A 20,099-nucleotide genomic window follows, 5' to 3' on the forward strand; every position below is an offset into this window, starting at 1 on the left:
ATTTGTCTCTTTGCCTCTAGGGTATAACTGATTTTTTTTTAAAAAAAATTAAACATTACTGCTATTAAACATTACAGCTATTTAAAACAGCTGATAGGATTAGAGGTTCAATCTGTAAACTATACAAAAGATTAAGTAAACTGCATTGATTAGCAGCAAGCTTCACAAATTCAATGAATGTTCAGACAAATGTCTTTTGCTTACCCCCATTAACAGATGAGTTTTGTATAAAATAATTTCTGGTAATCTAAGGGAGATTTACTTGGAGTGGCAGCTACAAGGGAGTAGTTTACTGTGCTTTACTAGAATTCAGGGATCAGTTTTAGAGTATGTCGTAATGGTAGGCTGGCCTAATTGAATGAACACAGTTGGTTTTGGTGTGAATCTGAGTTCAAATGTATTAGGTTTTGAAACAACTAGTTTCTAAGCCCCTGGAACAACATATGCAAATGAGGATGAAAGAGTCATCATGAGGATGAGAAACAGTACAGTAGATAGGGGCAGAGCAGTGGCACAGGTGCGTAACTTCAGCAATTTAGAGAATTGAGGAAGGATTACCAGTTGAAGTCCAACCTGGACAATTTAGTAAGACCTTGTCTGAAAAAAGAAGAAAGGGCTGGGTTTGTGGTCCTGTTTAGCATACACAAGGAAAGGCCCCCAAACCAACACTGTCACCACCAAAGGAAAAAAAGAAAAAAGAAAGAAAAAAGAAACAGTAGGTATAAGGGACTGTGTATAATTCCTTAGTATAGAGTAGGTATTCAATAAGTAATAGTTATTAGTACTAATAAATCTTAAGTGATATTTCCTTTTATTATCCCTTTTTAATGGTGGGGGAAATAGTTCAGTGACATAGTGCCTAACTGGCAAGCACAAGATCTTGAGTTTGATTCCCAGTATCAAAAAAACAAAAATAAGGCCAGGTGTGGTGGCACACACCTGTAATCTCAGTACTCAGAAGGCAGAAGCAGGAAGATCATTGTGAGTTAGACAAGCCTGGGCTACAAAGTGAGCTTAAGGCCAGCCTAAACTGCATAGTGAGACCCTGTCCCAAAAAGATTTAAAAAACCCCACAAACAACAAAAATAAAAACAAAACAAATTTTCTGCAGGAAAAATAAATTGTCCCTCTTTAAAAACAGCCACAGTACAACTTTTCTACTGTCAAATTCATTTATGAAACTACCTGTCAGTCATGCTAGTCAAACATGTTTTCTGAGGAGTCACTGTTCATTGAAAAATTAGAATAACAGACCTTTGGCTGGGCTTGGTGGCATGTACTTGTAATTTCAGCACTTGGGAGGCTGAGGCAGGAGAATCACAGTGAGTTCAGGGCCAGCCTGGATTTGGACTACATAGTGAGTTCAAGACCAGCCTGAACTACAAAGTGAGATCCTGTCTCAACAAACAAACAAACCAACAAACAAACAAGGACTAATAGACCCTTCAGTCCTGAGAAAACGGACGAGGTGGAGCAATAGCAAGACAAATCAATGCACTGCCATAGAGGTACAGTGTATGGGAAAGGAAAAGAGAAGATTTTGACTGATGAAAGTTTAGAATTCTGTTTTTACATCTAATTTATTGTATTGCATACCATTTTTGGAGTATTTGCTAAGCAACTGATTTTGGCCGAACCGGGGATTGAACTCAGACCCTTGTGCTTGCCAGGGAAGCGCTTATTCCACTGAGCCATCTCCCCAGCCCCATAAGCAACAGATTTTGTCCAATTAGAAATCTAAATTGGCAAAATATTTGGTATCAATCACACTGCTAGTCTAAAGAATCTAGAAATAAAATTCAGCATAGCTGAAGTATATTAGCAAGTGATAAGGAGTGTACTGAGTCCTGGTGCTTGTACAAAATATTTATTCCTACACAATTTTCCTATGATTTTGTCGTCTCAATTTGCAGGTTAATTTTTGCATTTAGGTATGTTCTTTTTGTAAAGTTGCTTGAAATGTTTCAGGAGAAAATTTCCATAAAATGGAAAAAACAAAGAACTGCTAAATTAAGATACTTTTTCATATCCCACTGAGATTTCACACAGCAATGAAAGATAAAACAATCAAGAACCTAAAATGTATCTGCTATTTTGTGAACCACTACTAGGCCAAAGATTCTTTAACACATGTAATGTTTCTCTAATGGAATTTTGTGTGCAGAGACAGTTTTGGAATAATCAAAATATAGTGAGGCTTCTCTTAGGCATGTCTTTGATTAATAAACAGGAAACAAAAGCAAGTTCTGGAGAGCAGGTGTCACACTGTCAGTTCTCTCCACTGCCAGTGGAGGCATGGGGAGTCTAAATCAATGCCTCAAGACAAAAGCCTGGGTACTGCTTCTCTTCATCAATCATCGATAACTTCTTTAGTTTCTTAAGACTAAAACAACAAACTATTAGGATGTTTAATCTTTGACATCCTAGTAGGTACAGGTACTCTAGAACAAACCATACTGCTCACAGATTGGTGTCTTTCCTGATATTCTTTGTTAAAAATCATTTTTATTCAATATAACCAAGGTAAAAAGGATCAAAAGCAGTACTTGATTCTCAGGGACCACTGCAATGACAGTTACAGTGTATTATTTAGCAAAGTAATTTATGGTTATAGAAGGAACAAATAGCATATCAGGAAGTGATATTAGTTTTAATATTCCTTTGCTATGCAGGGTATGAGGTGATTACACAATGCTCCTTCCAAACAATGAGACTTTGTATAGATAATAAAAACATTTCTTTAAAGAAGTTAAAGACAGTCATGAGGTATACAACAGCGATCTTAATAAGGACTGGGAACAAAATTTTATTTTGTGTGGCTAAAGCAATACACAGATATTATAGAACTGACACTGCTGCATTGTTCTTTTGGGTATTGTTGTAGGTTGCTGCATTATTAAACTTATATTTAATATAAAGAGATTTTTTTTTATATTTTCCAACTTGGGCATTCTTTGTCTGTCTTTTCTTTCACATTCCACTGATGCAGAACTTTAAAAGTTTAGAGTAGGACTGAGTTAGCCGTAGCTTCTAGTTAAACATTGTTTATTTTCCATATGAGGAAACCACCACAGAAATTAAATGACTCACTCAGGGTCAGGCCATATACTGGCAGAATTAGAATCTTATAACTATATTTCTCAAATGTTTTTTAAAGGTGAAATAAGTGGGTGTTTTATTTTGAAAATGACTTATTTTGCTCATTTCTGTTAGATTGATATCTTCTGTTTTAAGTCTACAAAATAATCAGCTAGTACTTTCTCTTCTGGTTCTTTTTTCCTATTTGCTACTTGTACTCAAAAACCTTATGTCACCCATAACAAATAAATAAAATCCTTCAGAATAGTATTAATCTATAGAACAATTTCTCTAGGAAAAATAAAATACTATTTTTGAATACAGTAGCTTCTTATAAAAGATCATCTGATTTTAATGAGATAAATCAGACACATCATTAGATGTGTCTTTTTACCTTTTTACCTCAACTTACTCTGAACAAATGTAAGTTTTAAATAGTATAACATTTTTCTTAGGGGTTACTTTCTTCCTTTTAAACTCTTAGTATTTCCTAGGACAATAAAAATTGAATACCACAATTTTGCAGAAAGTAAATATAAGCATATAAAAGGAGAAGGCAGACAACCACTATTCAACTTTAGGAAAAAACCTAACAATATATTCCACTTAAATGAGTTATTTTCTTCATATTCATATGACCTAATAACCACACCAGCACTGTACTTCAATTTACCGATGGATGTCACTGGCTTTAATTTAAGGATTTTTACAAGGGTTACTTGAAGTCAAAGCCTGGAAAAGTTTACCAGAGGGCACCAGCATGGGAAACTCCTTGATTAAAGATGGGGCACGCTTAATATTCTTAGCATAAATTCAAGTAAAATTTATTCTTGGAAGTGACTGTATTTTCCTTTTGATCTCTATATGTAATACCAGTTTAACCATAAACAAGTAAATATTTGGAGACCTTTATAAATATAGATTCTGTAAAGGATAATGAATTTCTCATGACTAAAAAAAAAAACCTTCCTTTATGCTTTTAAAATGTGCTTAAGAGGATACTGTCTTCTATCACCTCTTTCATTTTACAAACAAAAATGTCACTATACATGGAGATATTCTTTTTTTTGAGATATTCTTATAAAGTTTAAAATGAAGTTTTAAATTTTGTAAATCCACTGAAACATTCTTCCTTACTTACATGGTTTAAAACATGTTTTTAACTGTACTGTATCTTGCTGTCCTTGTTTTACCTCACAAAACTGAAGAGTTGAAATATGGGATATTAAAAGTTTTCAGATAATAACTTTTTCTTGGTAGTCAATAGAAAAATGATCTTACATTGTATATTTGATGAGAATAAAAAAAAGAATATGATTTTTGGGAGAGAAGGAAATTATTATTTTTGGTCATATTAGCAGAAATAGCAATAATACTAACTTTGTTTTAAAATAATCATATTTACCATTTCTTTTACTATATTCTTCCAGCGGAGAATTGGAAAAGTTTTAGTGGTACTTTGAACCTCTTTGCCTCTCGATTTTTACTCTGTCCCCAATCGTCACAGTATCTCCTGATCCTAAGAACTTCTGAGAGACTCTGGGCTCTTCCATAAGAAATTACTGCATTCCACAATTAGGGTCAGTGTTACCTGTTTGTGTAGACTTGGATTTGATGACGTTATTAAATAAAGCATACATTCTTTATATCATAAAACCTTCATGTAATAAATCAAAACACTTCAACAAAGTCATAATATAATTTTTTACTATAGTCCTAATATTATTTTGTTCTTATACTAACAAGGTCTTTGGATAGAAACAGTAATAAAATTCATAAAAATCAAGTTATAATTTGTTAAAGCTTTTGAATATGGATGTTTTCCATTAGAGAACATAGTTAATTTAAAGTAACACTTGGTTAAATTATTTAATATGCTGTTACTCTTAAACTTTCTTACTTCAAGACAAGGAATGGAGAAAGGTAAAATGATTACGAAGAACAGTGAAAGGAAATTAGTAGGAACAACTGAACATTTATACATTAGAAAAATCAACATATACAAAACTCTAAGTAAATACCAATGGGATTCATTCAAAATTTCTTTGCTATTCTCTTGGTGTAATACAGTTAAATTAAATGGTATGTTAGCTATATTAAGTATGATATTTAAGTGTGTAAAAAGAAAAAAAAATACCTTAAATGCCAGACCTAAAATTGATACTATTAGATATGGTAAAGTGTACACGTTTTCATTTATGTTTAAAAATAATAAACATATATACATATATGTTTGTATATGTAAGATAACCCTGGAGGGATACACAAGAATTGGTAACACTGGTTGCTACTTTTCACTGTCTAACCATGTGTAGTATTTAAATATTGTACTATATATTTTTTCCCTATTCAACAATATTAAAACCCCACTACTAAAATAAATTTAAAATGTTATGTCAAAGTAGAACATACCTTGATTTTTTCCATCATACAAGAAAATATACTAACATCATTTTTCTAAGATCTATCTATATAAATTTGGGTATATTATAACAGTTGCTGTGAGCTAAAATTCCAATTTTCATATAACATTTAATTGGGAAACACATTTTTCCTGTACTCCATTACTACAGTATTGTGAACTGTGGATTGTCTAACCAGCATGCTAACATCTTTATTCTCTTCCTCTGATGGGCCACTCATTAGTCACCATATCTCTACAAAAGTCAAGAAATCTTTAAGGAAACTTCAGAAAGATTTTAAGATTCATACTTGGCAATAATAAATATTACTCTTGCAGTGTTCTATAGTTTTAGAATCAATGTTATAACATCCTGCAGAAGATGTTTAGTATTTTGGTAAACACAGACTTCAAACTAAGTGGTGACTAAGCAAAGCCTTCAAAAAAAGCTTGGAATAGGATTTCATAACTAGTTTTAATTTAGGACATTTGGAAATAATCAGGAAAAAACCTTACACATGAATAAATTATTTTCAGAAAACCACTTAAAATTCAAATTAAGTCATCAAATATCAAAATTACTAAAACAAAATTTAAAGAAATGACAATACATACATAAGCTTTCAATGGCAGCTGCTTATAAAAACGATTATCTGAGGGTGTACTCTAATTTCATCCTCTTCAAATTATGCAGCTTAGATAAATGTTTATTTTACTGAAAATATTTTCAAAATTACAATATAAATACATGATTGTATTAAGATAGTATGACTATATATAATGTATTCTTATCTATAGATATAAAATGAATGCAGTAAATATAGCACACTCTCAATGAATTGTTAGTACACAGTGTTTCTCAGTAAAATACATACAACCTATTATTAAATAACAGTTATGTAATTTTAAAATGTACATCTCAGGAATTTTTTAGGATGGAAGGATACACTAAATCCCCCAATGCCCTTTTTAGTTGGTACTTAACACAAATTTTGAAATGATTAATTAATTTTAGTAACTTAGTAGGCTCATTGAGTTTCCTTAACTTGAAATTTCATTTCTTTAATCTGGATATTTAAAAATATCAGCTAATCATGTTTAATTCTAGTACAGTATCATGTACTTCTTATTATTTAAACATATGTCAACAATGAAATAGAATCATTAAAAATTATTTTATCTGGACAAATTGCCAAAATTAACTTTCAGAGTCCTATGAAGAGTCTCAAGTAGTTATAGTGTCAAATGCAATACTCATTTGGATTAGAAATAGTTTTTAAGATTTATTCTAATCCTTAAAAATATAAATATGAACTCTAAAATCCATTGTCAAATGCATGGGGATTTGTTTCAAATGCATCTTCTACCCTTCTCCATTTCACTGATTTAATGGAAAGCTGTTACCAACAACAGTTCCAACACAAACATATACATGCAAGAGATCACCCTATAGATTCTAACTACATAGTTACTGAAACTCATCCCACCCGTTGAGGGACATAAATGTACATCTCCTATATACAAAAGGTAAAGTGCATTATTAAATTAGTGAACTGACAGATTGTCTGCCTGGACCATATAGCTTTCAAATAGACAAATGTGAAATTCTCTCATTAGAACCAATTACTCCAAGAGGTTCCAACTAGCTTTTCCACCCTGTCATTTATCTTTTTGGCCATGCTCTTTAGTGCAAATAAGCTTGTGTTTGACTCAAGTTTAAGGGACATGGCAGTTTGGGGCTTTAAAAAGGAAAATTATAAAATGTGGCAGAACTTTAATACCTTTATAATACATTGCATCTTTTGCATATAAGCAACAGATTAGTGCTGCTTTTAATTGCTAGGAGCATACTGCCAACTATTATGAAGAACCCGTTTCCAAATTTCATACTATTAGCTTATATTATTACAGTTTGAATCTGTACCACATTATGCTTAGATTATTATGTGCAAACATCATCAGTTTTAGCATTATACAGTGAACTAGTAATTTTGGTTACTAACTTCAATGCTCAGTTTTTACTTCTAACATCCAGTTGCCTTGAGAAATTAATGTCTTCTAGGCAAGGATCCTGATATTTTTGAAGTATATCATGTACACTTGCAGCTTCATTTATGTTACAAGTGGTGATAAATAAAATATATATTGCACAGGTAAGAATAGTAGCTTATTTTATAAGATACATGGCAATACATGTCCTAATACCAGAGCTTTGAACTGGATCATACTTACTTATGGCTAATGAATTCTAGGAAATCTTAAGTATCAAAAATCATAGTATCATATTTTTCAATGAATACATTTCACTATGAAAAGGTAAAACAAAAGGATTGGTAGAAGCTTTAATTTGGGGTATATTCATTTTGTAGCTTTGAGATAGTAAAAACTTTGTAGATTATACATACAAGGTAAAAAATTTGGCTGCTTAACTAATTTTTTACTTAAATAATGCAAAATTAAACTAACAATATTATATACAATGAATTGAAGACTTAAATTTCGTCTGATACAGTATTGTGTGTGTGTGTGTGTGCACATACACACACACACACACACACACACACGAACTCAAATTTGATCAGACTAAAAGCCAAAAAAGATACTATATAGTACTAATGGATATAAATACTTTAAAAAAGGAAGGTTTTAAGTGTACACTCATAGCAACAGTGATAGGAACAATTGAACACTGGAATATTCACAGCTCCAGTTTGCTAAAATCTGACAGGTTGATTATTAATAGGCACTATGATGGGCAGCAACAACAATCAGTAGTACAGTAATTCAAGTGCACATCACTCCTTCATATACCAAAAACTACCTTTTAGCAAGCCTACATTGTTATGTTATTTTACAGTTAGATTGTTAAAAAAAATCTTTGCTACTTTTATAGTCTGAACACCCACCATGTGCTATTAACTCTAGTACTAATATTATCTTCTAACCTTCAGTTGTTCCATAGTGATCCAGATGGTCCATATTATAATGAACTGAGATTCCTTCATACTACTTGAGGAAATGTGAAACATAATCTGCAAACCAACACCAGTATATATGTCTGGGTTACTGATCACCTGTTCTCAAGCAATATAAATCAATGAAATTAACTTTCTTATTTCATAACAAATCTTTTTTTAAGGGATATTATCTAGGGACAAATTTCTGAAGGGAAAATTTAAATGATATTTAAATAATTACTTATAGTCTATCAAAGAAAGGCTACATTTTGATCCCAATTGGTGCAACCAGCTCTCATCAGTGAGCTATATTTGGGCATTGAAATCAGTGTTCTGGCTCTTAAACATGATTATATGCTCTTAATGTATGGGAGGTAAATAAAGTCAAGATAAAAGACAATCATTTCATTCAGAATAAAATATAACTTAACAGATGAAAGTTCAGTCAGTTAATACAGTGTGGGTTGGTACACATATATACTATAACCACTTGTTCAAAAAATTGCTTAGGTGTTGAAAAGTTGATGTGGCACTTTTTGGAAAGTAATTTTTTAATACAGGTAAACGGATAAGTCTTATGTAAAGTAAACCTCTTTAAGTATAAAGAGCACCTTGGAAAAATCCTGAATTTTCCTTTTGAATATGCTTACAATCAATACTATCTTCAAATATTTTTCCCAGTCTGAAAATTTGTATTCTAAATGCTTTTAAGAAATTTTTTCATTCTGCAATTAAAATACCTGTAAAAGTCAGGTTTATGTTGGAAGTCTGATACTGTTTTATGGGTACCAATTGCAAAAGTGCTACTAAAATATATTACAGATGTATTTCTATATCAATTAATTGGTGCACCAACCCCTCTGAAACTGTGTTAAAGAAGAAATGTAAAATATAACACCTTAAATCCACTTTATATTTTAGGGAAAAATTTATCACAATTTTTAAATTAGCATGAAATGCTAAAACACCAAGATTCCCATAGCAAAGCCACTGGATGAAGCATCCCACTCAAAAGTGACACAAAAGTAATTCCTAAAACTTTAGAAAGTCAACAAAAATATATAGTATAGTAAAATGAAGTGAAGATGGGATTGTAAGTAGCTTAGAATAACCAGCTAAAATTCTCTCATGGCTTTGATATGGTAACTATGGACTGTAAGGTTACCACAACATGAAATTATAGAATACTACATTAAGAAATATTATGATGATGTATCTTTAAAATTTAATTATCTAGTAAGATTTCATCCTTTTGACCCCTACTCCATTTAGTGTTCAGTTATGCAATGGACAATATACTTCTACTTGTACTTTTATAGTATTAATATTATACTTGTGGTCAATTTCTGTTTCTCTGGTAACTGTCCTGCATGTATGCTTAGCAGCTTTTCATGTAGTAGGAATGAAATACTTATTTGGGAAATTGTTAAGTAGAAATTCATACTCCCACATTGAGTGTGTGTATCTTTTTTCAGAATTAAATCACAGTGCAATGTAATTCTTAAAGTATTCAGAAGGTCAAATGTCACATTTTGTGCTGATTTGCATACTTCAATAGTCTGGAGCAGTTGAAACAGCTAAACTGGGAAGGCTGGAATTCCCATAATAATTATAAGGATCTATGTATAACAGAACATGAAAATCAGACTTCTTGAAGTATAAACTATTAGAGGTATTACTAATAACAAAGGGCCAAAAAGGGGGGGGGACTTCTTCAAATGATTATGGATCAGTACTTTTAGCCAATTTATGATTTTAAATTTTGCCTGATGGAGTTCAATTTCACTCTAGTCGAGGCATTCTTGTTCTTCACCACTGGCCCTTCTGCCATCCATTCTCTTTTCTTTATGGCTGTTGCAAATTTTCCTCATCTCTTCTTCATACTTGATAAAATTCTCCCCAAACCTTGTCCAAGCTTTGAATGGAACAGTAATAGTATTACGGTAAGGCGGCCTCACCTCACTTACCTTCAGGAATATTCCATATTTATTAGAGCCCACATCAAAGTAGAACCTTTTATTGTCCACTCTGAAAGAAGTCCCCTCTGGGAGTTCAAGTGGGTCATCGTCTCCACCTCTTCGTTCTTCTATGTCTCCTTCACCATAGTCTTCAATCAGCTGAACCAAGGCATCACGAAACTCAATCATTCCTTGTGCAGGGAGGACAATAGTCTGTTCTTGGCCCAAAGTGTGGCCAAAGTAACCTATCATGCCCGTCCCCCGCATCATGGTTTGTCTAATCCTTAGGAAGCGACCACGCTGATTTTCCTTTAGGTCTAGGTAATATTTCCTATTGTCCCTCTCTATATAGTCTGTTTTGAGGACACTGTGTGGATGCTCTTCGGACCCCACTGAGACTGGTGGGGAAGGTGCCAAGTGCTTCTGCCTCCTCCTGGAGCCTTGCTCTTTGCTGTGGCTATGCTCTTGCCTGTGGCCTTTCAGGCCCAGGTGGGCGTAATGCTCGATAAAGTCCCCTAGACAGTCCTTCAGCTCTGCGGCCACAGATAGAGAGAGGGTCAGTTTACTCTTTCTGATATTGTCTTGCCGGCCTCTCCCTATCCAGACTTCAGCTATCTTCAGGAACCTTCCCCGCGAGCTTTGCTTCACGTCTAGGTAAAACCTCTTTTTCTGGATGTCCACTCGTTTGGAGGCCAGTTCTTGGATTTCGGTAGCGCCCCCAGACTGATTAGGGGTGGCTGAGGCGGCGAATTGGGGGTAGTGGGAGTGCTGGGCCTGGGGATAGAGTCTACTCTTGCTTAGGCCAGAGCCCCCTACATTCTTGCCTCCGCGGCCGCGGCCGCCGCCGCCTCCCCTTCGCCTGGCTCCTTCCATCTTCAGCTGCAAGTGACAAACAGACACACGGGGCGGGGTGGGGGAGGGGTGTTGAGAACAATCGCAGACGCCCCTCGGCCTGCGCCGCCTCCGCCTCGGCCCCGGGACCCTCTCACCCGCCGGGCTCGCGAGGCTCCGGCCTCTGCCGGACCTCGGCGGCGGCGGCGTTGCTGCCGGCTCCGCACCGCGCACGCAGCATCCCTCCGCCGCCCGGCCTCCCGTTCCCGCTCCCGCGAGCCGCCTGACGGCCCGCCTCGGGCTCGCCAGTCCCGGGGTCTCCGGCCAGCCGGCACTCACATCATCTCTGCCATCACCGCCGCCGCCGATGCCCTTCGCGACCACTGCCGCCGCCGCCAGCTCTCGGCCCCTCTGCCTGCAGCCGCCGCCCCCCGCCTTCTCCCCCGCCTCCTCCCTCGCCGCCGCCGCTCGCACTGACCCCCGCCGGAGCCGCGGGGCAGGGGCATCGCCTGCGGCGCCAGCCGCCGCCGCCGCCCCTCCTGCGGCCGCTGCCTAGATTCCGGCACCGGCCCGACACCCGCCGGGGGAGGGGAAGGCGGGGAGCTGACGGCGGGGGGCGGGCGGTGGACCCCGCCTCCCCAGCGCAGCCGGCTGGGGGAAGAGGCGCCTCTCGCGCTCTACCTCCGAGCGCTCTCCGACCGAAGCCCAGCGCGTAGGGATGGAGAGTGCGTGCGAGGTGACTGGACAGGTGTGAAGATGGGAATGAGGGCCCGGGGTAGTGCTTTGACTTGAGGGGATTCTGCGGGGACTCTGGCGGCTCACCGGCACCTGTAAAGAGACTACATTTCCCGAAGTGCTCAGCAGCAGCCGCCGTCTGCGCACGCGTCCTCCGTCGGCTGGGGGCGGGACCGGGGAGGGGGCAGGGCTGTCTCGCAGAGTTGAGGTGTATAGTGTGCTCCGGTGGAGCGTCCGTGTGCCCTCAGTCTGAGCGCGGGAATAAAGTTGGTGGATTTAGTGCCTAGCCTGAATGCAAGTGTTGTGGCGCTCCACAAGTGCTCCAGCTGACGGAGAAGACCGGTTGAGCTGGCTCTTCCCAGGTAACGTGTTCTTCCCCCTCGTGTTTCCGTAGCTCCGCCTTGGGGGGGTACCTCGTTCTCAGCTTCTGACCCTTAGCGGCGTCAGGTGAGCGGAGGAAGCCCTGGGCTCTATTTGGGAGATTCCTTAGGGAAAGGGTCCATCCCTTTCTCCTTCTTCCTAAGGAAAAAGACTCCCGGATCGCAGGCAGGCCTTCTCGGAGCGTCTGTTCGTGAGAAAGTGAGTTTACCGCTCACTCCTTCGATTAGTAGTCTATAGAATGCTCCTAGGAGCTATCTTTCTGTTAAGGCCTTTGTTATTACCGAAATCCAGCTACTCCATGTTCACATAACAAAGTCTAGGGAAATAAACTGCTGTCTATCATTTAGCAAGGCGTGTTAGATTTCTTGAGTTCACATCATTCTATATTTGATGACTTTTTCTGGTTGTATGCCTGTTGTTTTCTGGATAGGTTTGATTTGTAAAAATACTACTCTCAGTTGAAAAGTGTAATAAAGTCCTTAGGATACTAATGAAGGAGTCTGAAAATCAGAGTAATTTAGGCTTTGTATGTTCATGGACTATATACTACATAAAAGTTGTTGGAGGTTGGGTTGGTCAGTGCAGGTCAAGATTATGATCTTGACTACTGGCGCCCCCCCCCCCCCTTTCGTGGTGCTGGGGTTAAACCTAGTGCCTCCTGCCTGTTAGGCAAGTGCTTTATCACTGAACTATATACCCAGTCCTTCCTGTGTTATTAGTTCAACTGTTTCTAGGCACTAGAAATACCAACAGTGAATGAAACAGATCGTTTTGCTTTTAGATCTCACATTTTAGTGGAAAGAGACAGGCAAGAAGTCAAACATGTGCCAGAGATGTCAGTCAGAGATGAAAATCCTATGGAGAATAATGAGGAGGGGTGAAGAGTTCGAGGAGATGGGAGCTGTAGTTTACAACAGGTGGTCAGAGGAGGTCTCACTGAGAAGGTAATTTTTATTATGAATTGAAAGGAGTGAGAGATTACCTTATGGTCATCCAAGGGAAATGAAAGTACATAGTCCTGAGAGTGACTGTTTATTATATTCAGAGATCAGCCTAAGAGGCTGGTAAGCTAGAGTAGGGCAAGAACCAGAAGAAAGAAGGTCATATAGGACAGAGCAGGAGAGGGATTGTGTAGGGCTTGCTTTTCCTTCGAAGGAGATAAAAAAGCTATAGGGACATTGCTATAGAAAGTGTTGTCTGAATTATCTTTTAAAAATTGTGCTGAAATGAATATAGCAGAATTTTCCAACTTCACTGTTCTAAGGGTGCAGTTGGTGGCATTAAATACACTTACCATTTTGTGCAACTGTCACTACTATTTTCAATTAAAATTTTTTTTTTTTTTTTTTTTTTTTTTATGCTGGGCCTTGAACCTAGAGGGAAGCTTGGGCTTTGCCACTGAGCTACACATGTTGCACTATTTCTCAAACTTATTCACTCCAAGAGGTATCTGACTTTTTTTTTTTTTTCAGTTCTTTTTTTTTTTTTTAGTATAGATCTGTAATACATAGTGGCTGTATTCAGCTTGGGGGTTTAATACATACACATATCACACCTTGATCATGTTTTACTCCCCTTTTAAAAATTCTTTTGGGTATGGCTAGGAATGGACTTATGTTTGATAAGAAGTTTACTTTTAAATATATAGTAGACATCAAGACAACACCTTATTTTAGCAAGAGGTGGCTAAGGTTGTTATGGTGGGGAAACTAGAGGTTTAAGAAAGGAATTGTTATTTCAAACAGCTTTTGTCAGATTTGTAAATTCCACTTGTGGCCCTGTGGGATTCTTACAATTTTGTTTGATGTGAAGATTGACTTTCTACTTAAGAAATAGCTGTTGGGCTTTCATGGGTGTATTATGTCTGTGGATAGTTTTGCGTTTCTTAACAATGGTAAATTTTTCTGTAAATGGATAGTTTTACATTTATTAGAGCTTTTAATTTACTTCAGCAGCAATTTATAGTTTGCGGTGTACAAGTTTTCTTCCTTCTTGGTAGAATTTTTTTCTTGGTATTTTCTTCTCATAAGTGCTGTTTTTAATGAAACTGCTGCTTTAATTTCCTTACAGAGTATTTGTTTTTGGTGTATAAAACAGATTTTTCTTTGTTGGTCTTTAACCCTGCAACTTTGTTGAATTTATTAAATTCAGTAGCTTTCTTGTGGATTCATTAGGATTTTTATATTATAGGATCATGTCGTCTGTGGATAGAGATAGTGTTACTTCTTTCCAATTTAAATGCTTTTTATTTCTTTTTTGTGTCTAGTTCCTCTGGGTAGAATTTTCACTATAATGTCAAATAGCAGTGATAAAGGTAAGTATCCTTGTCATACTCCTGATTTTAAGAAGACTTAGTTTTTCAGTATATGATATTAGCTGTGGGTTTTTGTTTTTTTTTTTAAATAAGTTTGTCATGTTGAGGAAATTTCCTTTTGTTCTTAGTTTTCTGAGTGGTTTTCTTTTGATCATGAAAGAGCATTGGATTTTGTTATATACCTTTTGTCTTAGTTACTCTTCTTTCGTTGCTGGGACAAATACCTGACACTCAAATTGAAGGAAGGAAAGGTTTATTTAGCTCACAGTTACTGGAGGTTTCAGTCCATATTCAGCTGGCTCCAAGACAGAGCAGCACATAGCAGAAAGCAACCTTTCATGGTGGTGGCAAAGAGCAAGAGAGAGCTCAAGAGCAGTAGCAGCTGCTCAGGCAGCTAGCTTCTCTTCCCACCTTACATTGAAATGCAGATTACCTGCCCGAGGGCATGTGCAGCATCCACACCCACAGTAATCAGTCACAGACTCCAGAAACTGCCCCAAGACTGCATGAGGCTTTGGGGGGACACCTATACACAAACCATAACACCTTTTCTGTGTCAGTTGGGGTGATCATGTATTTTTACTTCATTTTGTTAATGTGATACATTCTGTTGATTTTCTTTGATGAACTACCATTGTATTTGTGGGATAAATCTCACAGTGTACAATGCTTTACGTTCAGCTATCTTTAAAAAGAATTAGTTTTGTCATTTTTTGGAGAATAAATAATTGGGAAAAGCAGGTGAAAGATGGATATACCATAAGGTACAGAAAGAGGCTTAACTTGTGCTCCTGTTACTTTGCTGTCTTCCACTGCTGTGAACTTTGCTCCAAGGCCATCCTGACTTGGAGCCAGCCAATTATGGACTGAAACCTCTGCAAACTGTGAGTTAAATGAACTTTGCCTGCTTTAACTTCAGGTGTTGGGTATTTTGTCTCAGCAATGAGAAAAATAAGACAAATAGAGCATTTAAAAAAGGAATCATTAGACTTTCCTTTATACAGAAGTAGGCATATGTTTTGTTCTGTTCATTTCCTTCTCTATTTCTATACCAATTCCACACTATATTAATTAGTTTAGTACTACTTCATATTTAGCAGGACATTTCTTCTTGTCTATTTAAAAAAAATGTTGCTCTTTAGTATTTTGTCCTACCATTGAACTTAATATCAGCTTGTGTGGTTCATTGAAAAATCCTGCTGGAAGTTTTTCTTGGTATTGTATTGGCTTCATGAGGGCTTTGACTTAATGTTTACAGTTTTGAATCCAGCCATCCAGGAGCATTGCATTGTCTTTTCCAGTTCTTTTTGATGTCTTTGCAAAAACTTCTAGTTGTCTTTGTTATTTTAATTCCTAGGTAGGTGGTTATTTTTGCTTTTTTTTTATTTTAGATACAGATATGTAACTTATATTTGGATATATTTGTATTTGATTCTTATGTATAGAAAAGTGCTTATTTTGGGCATGCTTTTCTTGAATGTGGTTACTTGTTAAGTACATAGATCAAAATATTCACCCTCAAAGCGACATTTGGAAAATTGTTTCCCCTCTCCGCTCTCCCCTCTCCTGAGAAATTCCTCCCCAGTGGGGCAGTACTGGGGATTGAATGCAGAGCATTAGTACTGAGCTGCTCCTCAGAATTTTTCTGTTTTTTATTTTTACTTATTTATTTATTTTGGTGGAACTGGGGCTTGAACTCAGGCCCTTGTGCTTGCCCGGGAAGCACTTATTCTACTTATTTCCCAACCTGTTTTTTATTTTGAGACAAGATCTTATTAGGTCTCTGAGTTGCCCAGGCTGGGCTCCAATTTGCTATCCTCCTGCCTCAGCCTTGCAGAATGTAGGGATTACAAATTTGCACCACAACTCTAGGTTAGTTATAGCTGTTTGGTAAAGTATAGCAATCAGCTTGTTTTAAAGATAATTTTCTCAAAAAAAAAAGATACTTTTCTCTTTCTTTTGGTGAAGTACTTAATATGTTAGATTAGTAAGGAAGATGGATTTTGAACAGTTTCTTAAGAAGGAAATAAATTAGAGCAGTTTTTGTCTTCAGGAAATACATGCAACAATCTTCTGAGTCTGTTTCAAGTCTTCATTTCTGAATTCAGTGTTTGTTCTTCTGCATTTTTATGCAGCAGTACCTTCTGTTAGTTTTGTGTGTACTTATTCAAGAGGTAAGAGAGATTCTTTAGCTCTTGAAACCAAGAAACTCAAGGTATGGGATTTTCCTAGTCTGAGGTAGGACTGATATGAATTACCCGAAAAAGTATCAGAGTTTTGCAGGTCTTCTTGGAAGTCTTGATGTGAAACATGAGATCACTTACTATTATTGACCTTTCCTCTGTTCATTTATAAAACAGAGTGACTAAACTAGAAGGGAAAGCTAATTTGCCTAAAACAAAGGTTTGATGGCAAACCTTCAGAGCTTTCAGTGATAACAGACAGCTGACTCTGACCCATGTCCCATAGATTCATCACCACTGACCTGGAACAGAACTTTTGTCCTCTCTAGAAGTACACAAATGTAAAATTGCTAATTTTCCATGTTTGTTCATATTAAATAAAGTTGCCCCATCTGAGAAATTATATGTGCTTTTTTTAAATGAAAGTTTATTTAATAAATTTATGATTAGAGACACAATTGTATAGTAATTGTTGTCTTTTTTCCCCTCAGTCTTCATTCTTTTTTTCCCTCCTCCTCTCATACTAAAAAAAGGTTTTGTAAAATTTAATTTCAACCCAAATGCAGAGCTTTGTGGTTCAAACATCACTTTTTTTTTTTTTTTTTACTTAGCAAACATTTTCAATTAAGAAATCCTATAAATCAGGACCACCACAATTCAGACACTGTGTTTTGAAGTATACATCAATTGCTACATCTGGAGGATGAACAAGCCATTAAATCTTCAAAAAATAGGTTCAGCTACTTTGAAGTTTGGGGTGGTACCTACTAAAGCATCCTCAACTTTCATAAGCGTAAAGTCAGCATTTTCTCCTCCTGGAAAGTCACATCACCTCTGTAAAGAAAAATTATAACTTTATGTCAGACTACTGTCAAGGTATTATTTTGCTATTCACTGTTTTTTGGGAGGAGCGTGTGCTATGGATGAAACCCAGGTTTTTGTATGTGCTAGGCAAACAGTCCACCACTGAGCTACATCTCCGGCCCTTGTATATCATTTTGGTTCTTAGTCTGATTCTAAAAGTTTTGAAACTATCTATTTTTGAAGTTACAAAACTTTTATTTCTGTGTACTTCGTTGTGTCTTTTTATTTAAGATAAGGGACTAAGGAAAGAAAAAAATTAATGATATTACTTGATTTTTCCATTGTATTTGTGTATTAATTAGAATGCAAGTTTAGATAATTTGATTGAAATAGGCAAAAAATATAAAGGCTTATACCTGTAATCTCAGCTCTTTGTGATGCTAAGGCAGGAGGATTCTTAAATTTGTGGCCATTCTAGACAACTTAGCTAGATTGTCTCAAAATAAAATTTTTAAAAAAGGCTGAGGATGTAGTTTAGAGATAAAGTACTCCTGTGTTCTATCCCTGGTAACCACCCCCTCAACAACGAACTTATTATTAAAATGAAAAGTGAAAGCTGAGATAGGGTTGAATTGTACTGGTTTAGTTCATTATGGCTTTATTTCTCATCTCTGCCTTCTTTTGTGTGTTGACTTTATCCTCAAGCTGACTTCTGTCTGGTGGCAGAATGGCTGTAGAACACCTGGGTTTCACATCTCAGAGTCTCTGTCTTGGTTGTTGTCTAATAGAGCAAGAGAGTGTAGTTCACAGACATCTTCCTAAAACTCCTGTCTCGTTGGTTTGAATGAAATCATGTGTCATGGATTTTATCTTTTTTTCTATTACTGAGGATTGAACCAGGGCCTTCACATTGAACTACATTCCCAGTCCTTTTTTATATTTTTATTTTGAGCCAGGGACTTGTTAAGTTGCAAAATTTCCCAGGCTGGGTTTGAACTCGTGGTTCTCCTGCCTCAGCTTCTGAGAATGCTGGGATTACAGGCATGTGACATCATACTCACCTCATGTATTTTATTCTTAAACCAGATTCAGGAGACTGCTATGGGCACAGGGCTGAGTTTCTGAGTCATCAGTGTGGCAGAGGGGAATGATTTACCTTCAGGTAATGGGTCTGCCATGGGCACTGGGAGTGGGGCAGTCTCCTTAAAGCACAATGGCATTGTGGGAACTGGTCACAATTAATAGATAATAATCTGAATTGAATTTATTGATACTATAATGAGGGTCCAGACTAGAACAGAGGCTGGCTAGGCAACCATCAACATTCACTTAATAATGAATCCTATAAAATTTCATCTCAGGTCATTTGAAGTAACACTAATAAATATAAAAGGAAAAATAGCCTAAGCAAGTTATAAACCGACTTGAAAATTTTCTCTGTAGTTTCCCAGTTTTTATGTGGTTGATTTTAGCTGACTGACTGTAGCTACTTACAGAACAGAGGAAATTCATTAAAAGTACTGAATTATTTAGTTAGATAGTGCAATTCAGTTGCAGAGCAAGCTGCTGTGCCATGAATTCAGTTATGTTACTGTTTTAAGGGCACTGCAGCTTCTCATATGACACAGCAAAAAGAGAGAGGCTTTTATCTTTTTTGTGTTCCTTTTTATGGGCAGTACAACTTCTCACTATGACAACAAAGAGAGAGAGAGAGAGAGAGAGAGAGAGAGAGAGAGAGAGAGAGAGGCTTTTTATCTTTTTCTCCTGTTGCTAGCATTTTAATGGTTCCATTTATACTTTATTTTAGTTGGTTTTATTAACATAAAATTACTTTATGTGATATTTGAAGTTGTGACAATTTGTTAGGTACTAAAAGTAAATAGGTCACTCAACTTACCTGTGACTTGTTACAATTGTATTGGCTTACAGTAGTTGAGCCAATGCTAATAGGTAGTTTTATTTCGCTTCTGTGGTTTGCTTACTTAGACTATTTTGAGGAAGATTAAGATTAGCAGTAATATAGTAATGAAAGTCTTTAAAACTTCTTTAGGAAATTTAATTTGAGCTTTGCCATGGTTTCTTTGGTTTCTCTCAGTTTTCTTTCATCCTTTCATATTTCTACTAGTTCATAGAAAAATAAGAAAGGAATTTTCAAGAAATACAGGGGAACCTCTTATAAATTACATCTTTTAAGATAAATTATAGTTGTGTTTTTATAAAAACTAGTTGCTAGTATGTTGGTAAGTATTGTATATATAATGTGCACAGTCACATTATCTAGAAATATGTAATTTATTAAATGTAATGAAGGCCAGAATTTTTTTTTCAAAGTTTTAATGATAAACAGATAGCAATGAGACAGTTTCAAATCAAATCGGAAGTACAGTTTCAACAAATATTACACTGCATATATTCTTCTTAGTGGTTAATTGCTGTACAAGATGCGGACTTGTGATC

General features: G+C 36.5%; 2 protein-coding genes across 10 annotated transcripts in view; one reads left to right on the forward strand and one right to left on the reverse strand.

Annotated features, from left to right (window-relative positions):
• Positions 1-11,664, reverse strand: part of Purg (purine rich element binding protein G) — a 33,508-nt gene extending 21,844 nt beyond the window's left edge. The window contains exons 1-2 of one of the 2 annotated variants that reach the window (XM_023717575.1): positions 11,565-11,664; positions 10,404-11,273 (exon numbers count right to left, since the gene is read on the reverse strand). In XM_023717575.1, coding sequence (XP_023573343.1) covers positions 10,404-11,267 — 864 coding nt within the window. In that variant the 5' untranslated portion in view covers positions 11,268-11,273; positions 11,565-11,664. Of the gene's footprint in view, positions 1-9,326; positions 11,274-11,564 lie in introns of those variants that run through there. The other variant, XM_023717574.1, reaches the window with a different exon arrangement.
• A 498-nt stretch (positions 11,665-12,162) lies between these two features.
• Positions 12,163-20,099, forward strand: part of Wrn (Werner syndrome RecQ like helicase) — a 154,083-nt gene continuing 146,146 nt past the window's right edge. For 6 of the 8 annotated variants that reach the window (XM_023717576.1, XM_023717581.1, XM_023717583.1 and 3 more), the window contains exon 1: positions 12,163-12,322. The gene's annotated coding sequence lies outside the window, so the exon portion shown is untranslated. Of the gene's footprint in view, positions 12,323-12,482; positions 12,540-20,099 lie in introns of those variants that run through there. The other 2 variants (XM_023717578.1, XM_023717579.1) reach the window with 2 other exon arrangements.

Source organism: Octodon degus, unplaced genomic scaffold (assembly GCF_000260255.1).
Source record: "Octodon degus isolate 3935 unplaced genomic scaffold, OctDeg1.0 scaffold00053, whole genome shotgun sequence".
In the NCBI taxonomy this organism is placed as follows: Eukaryota; Metazoa; Chordata; class Mammalia; order Rodentia; family Octodontidae; genus Octodon; species Octodon degus.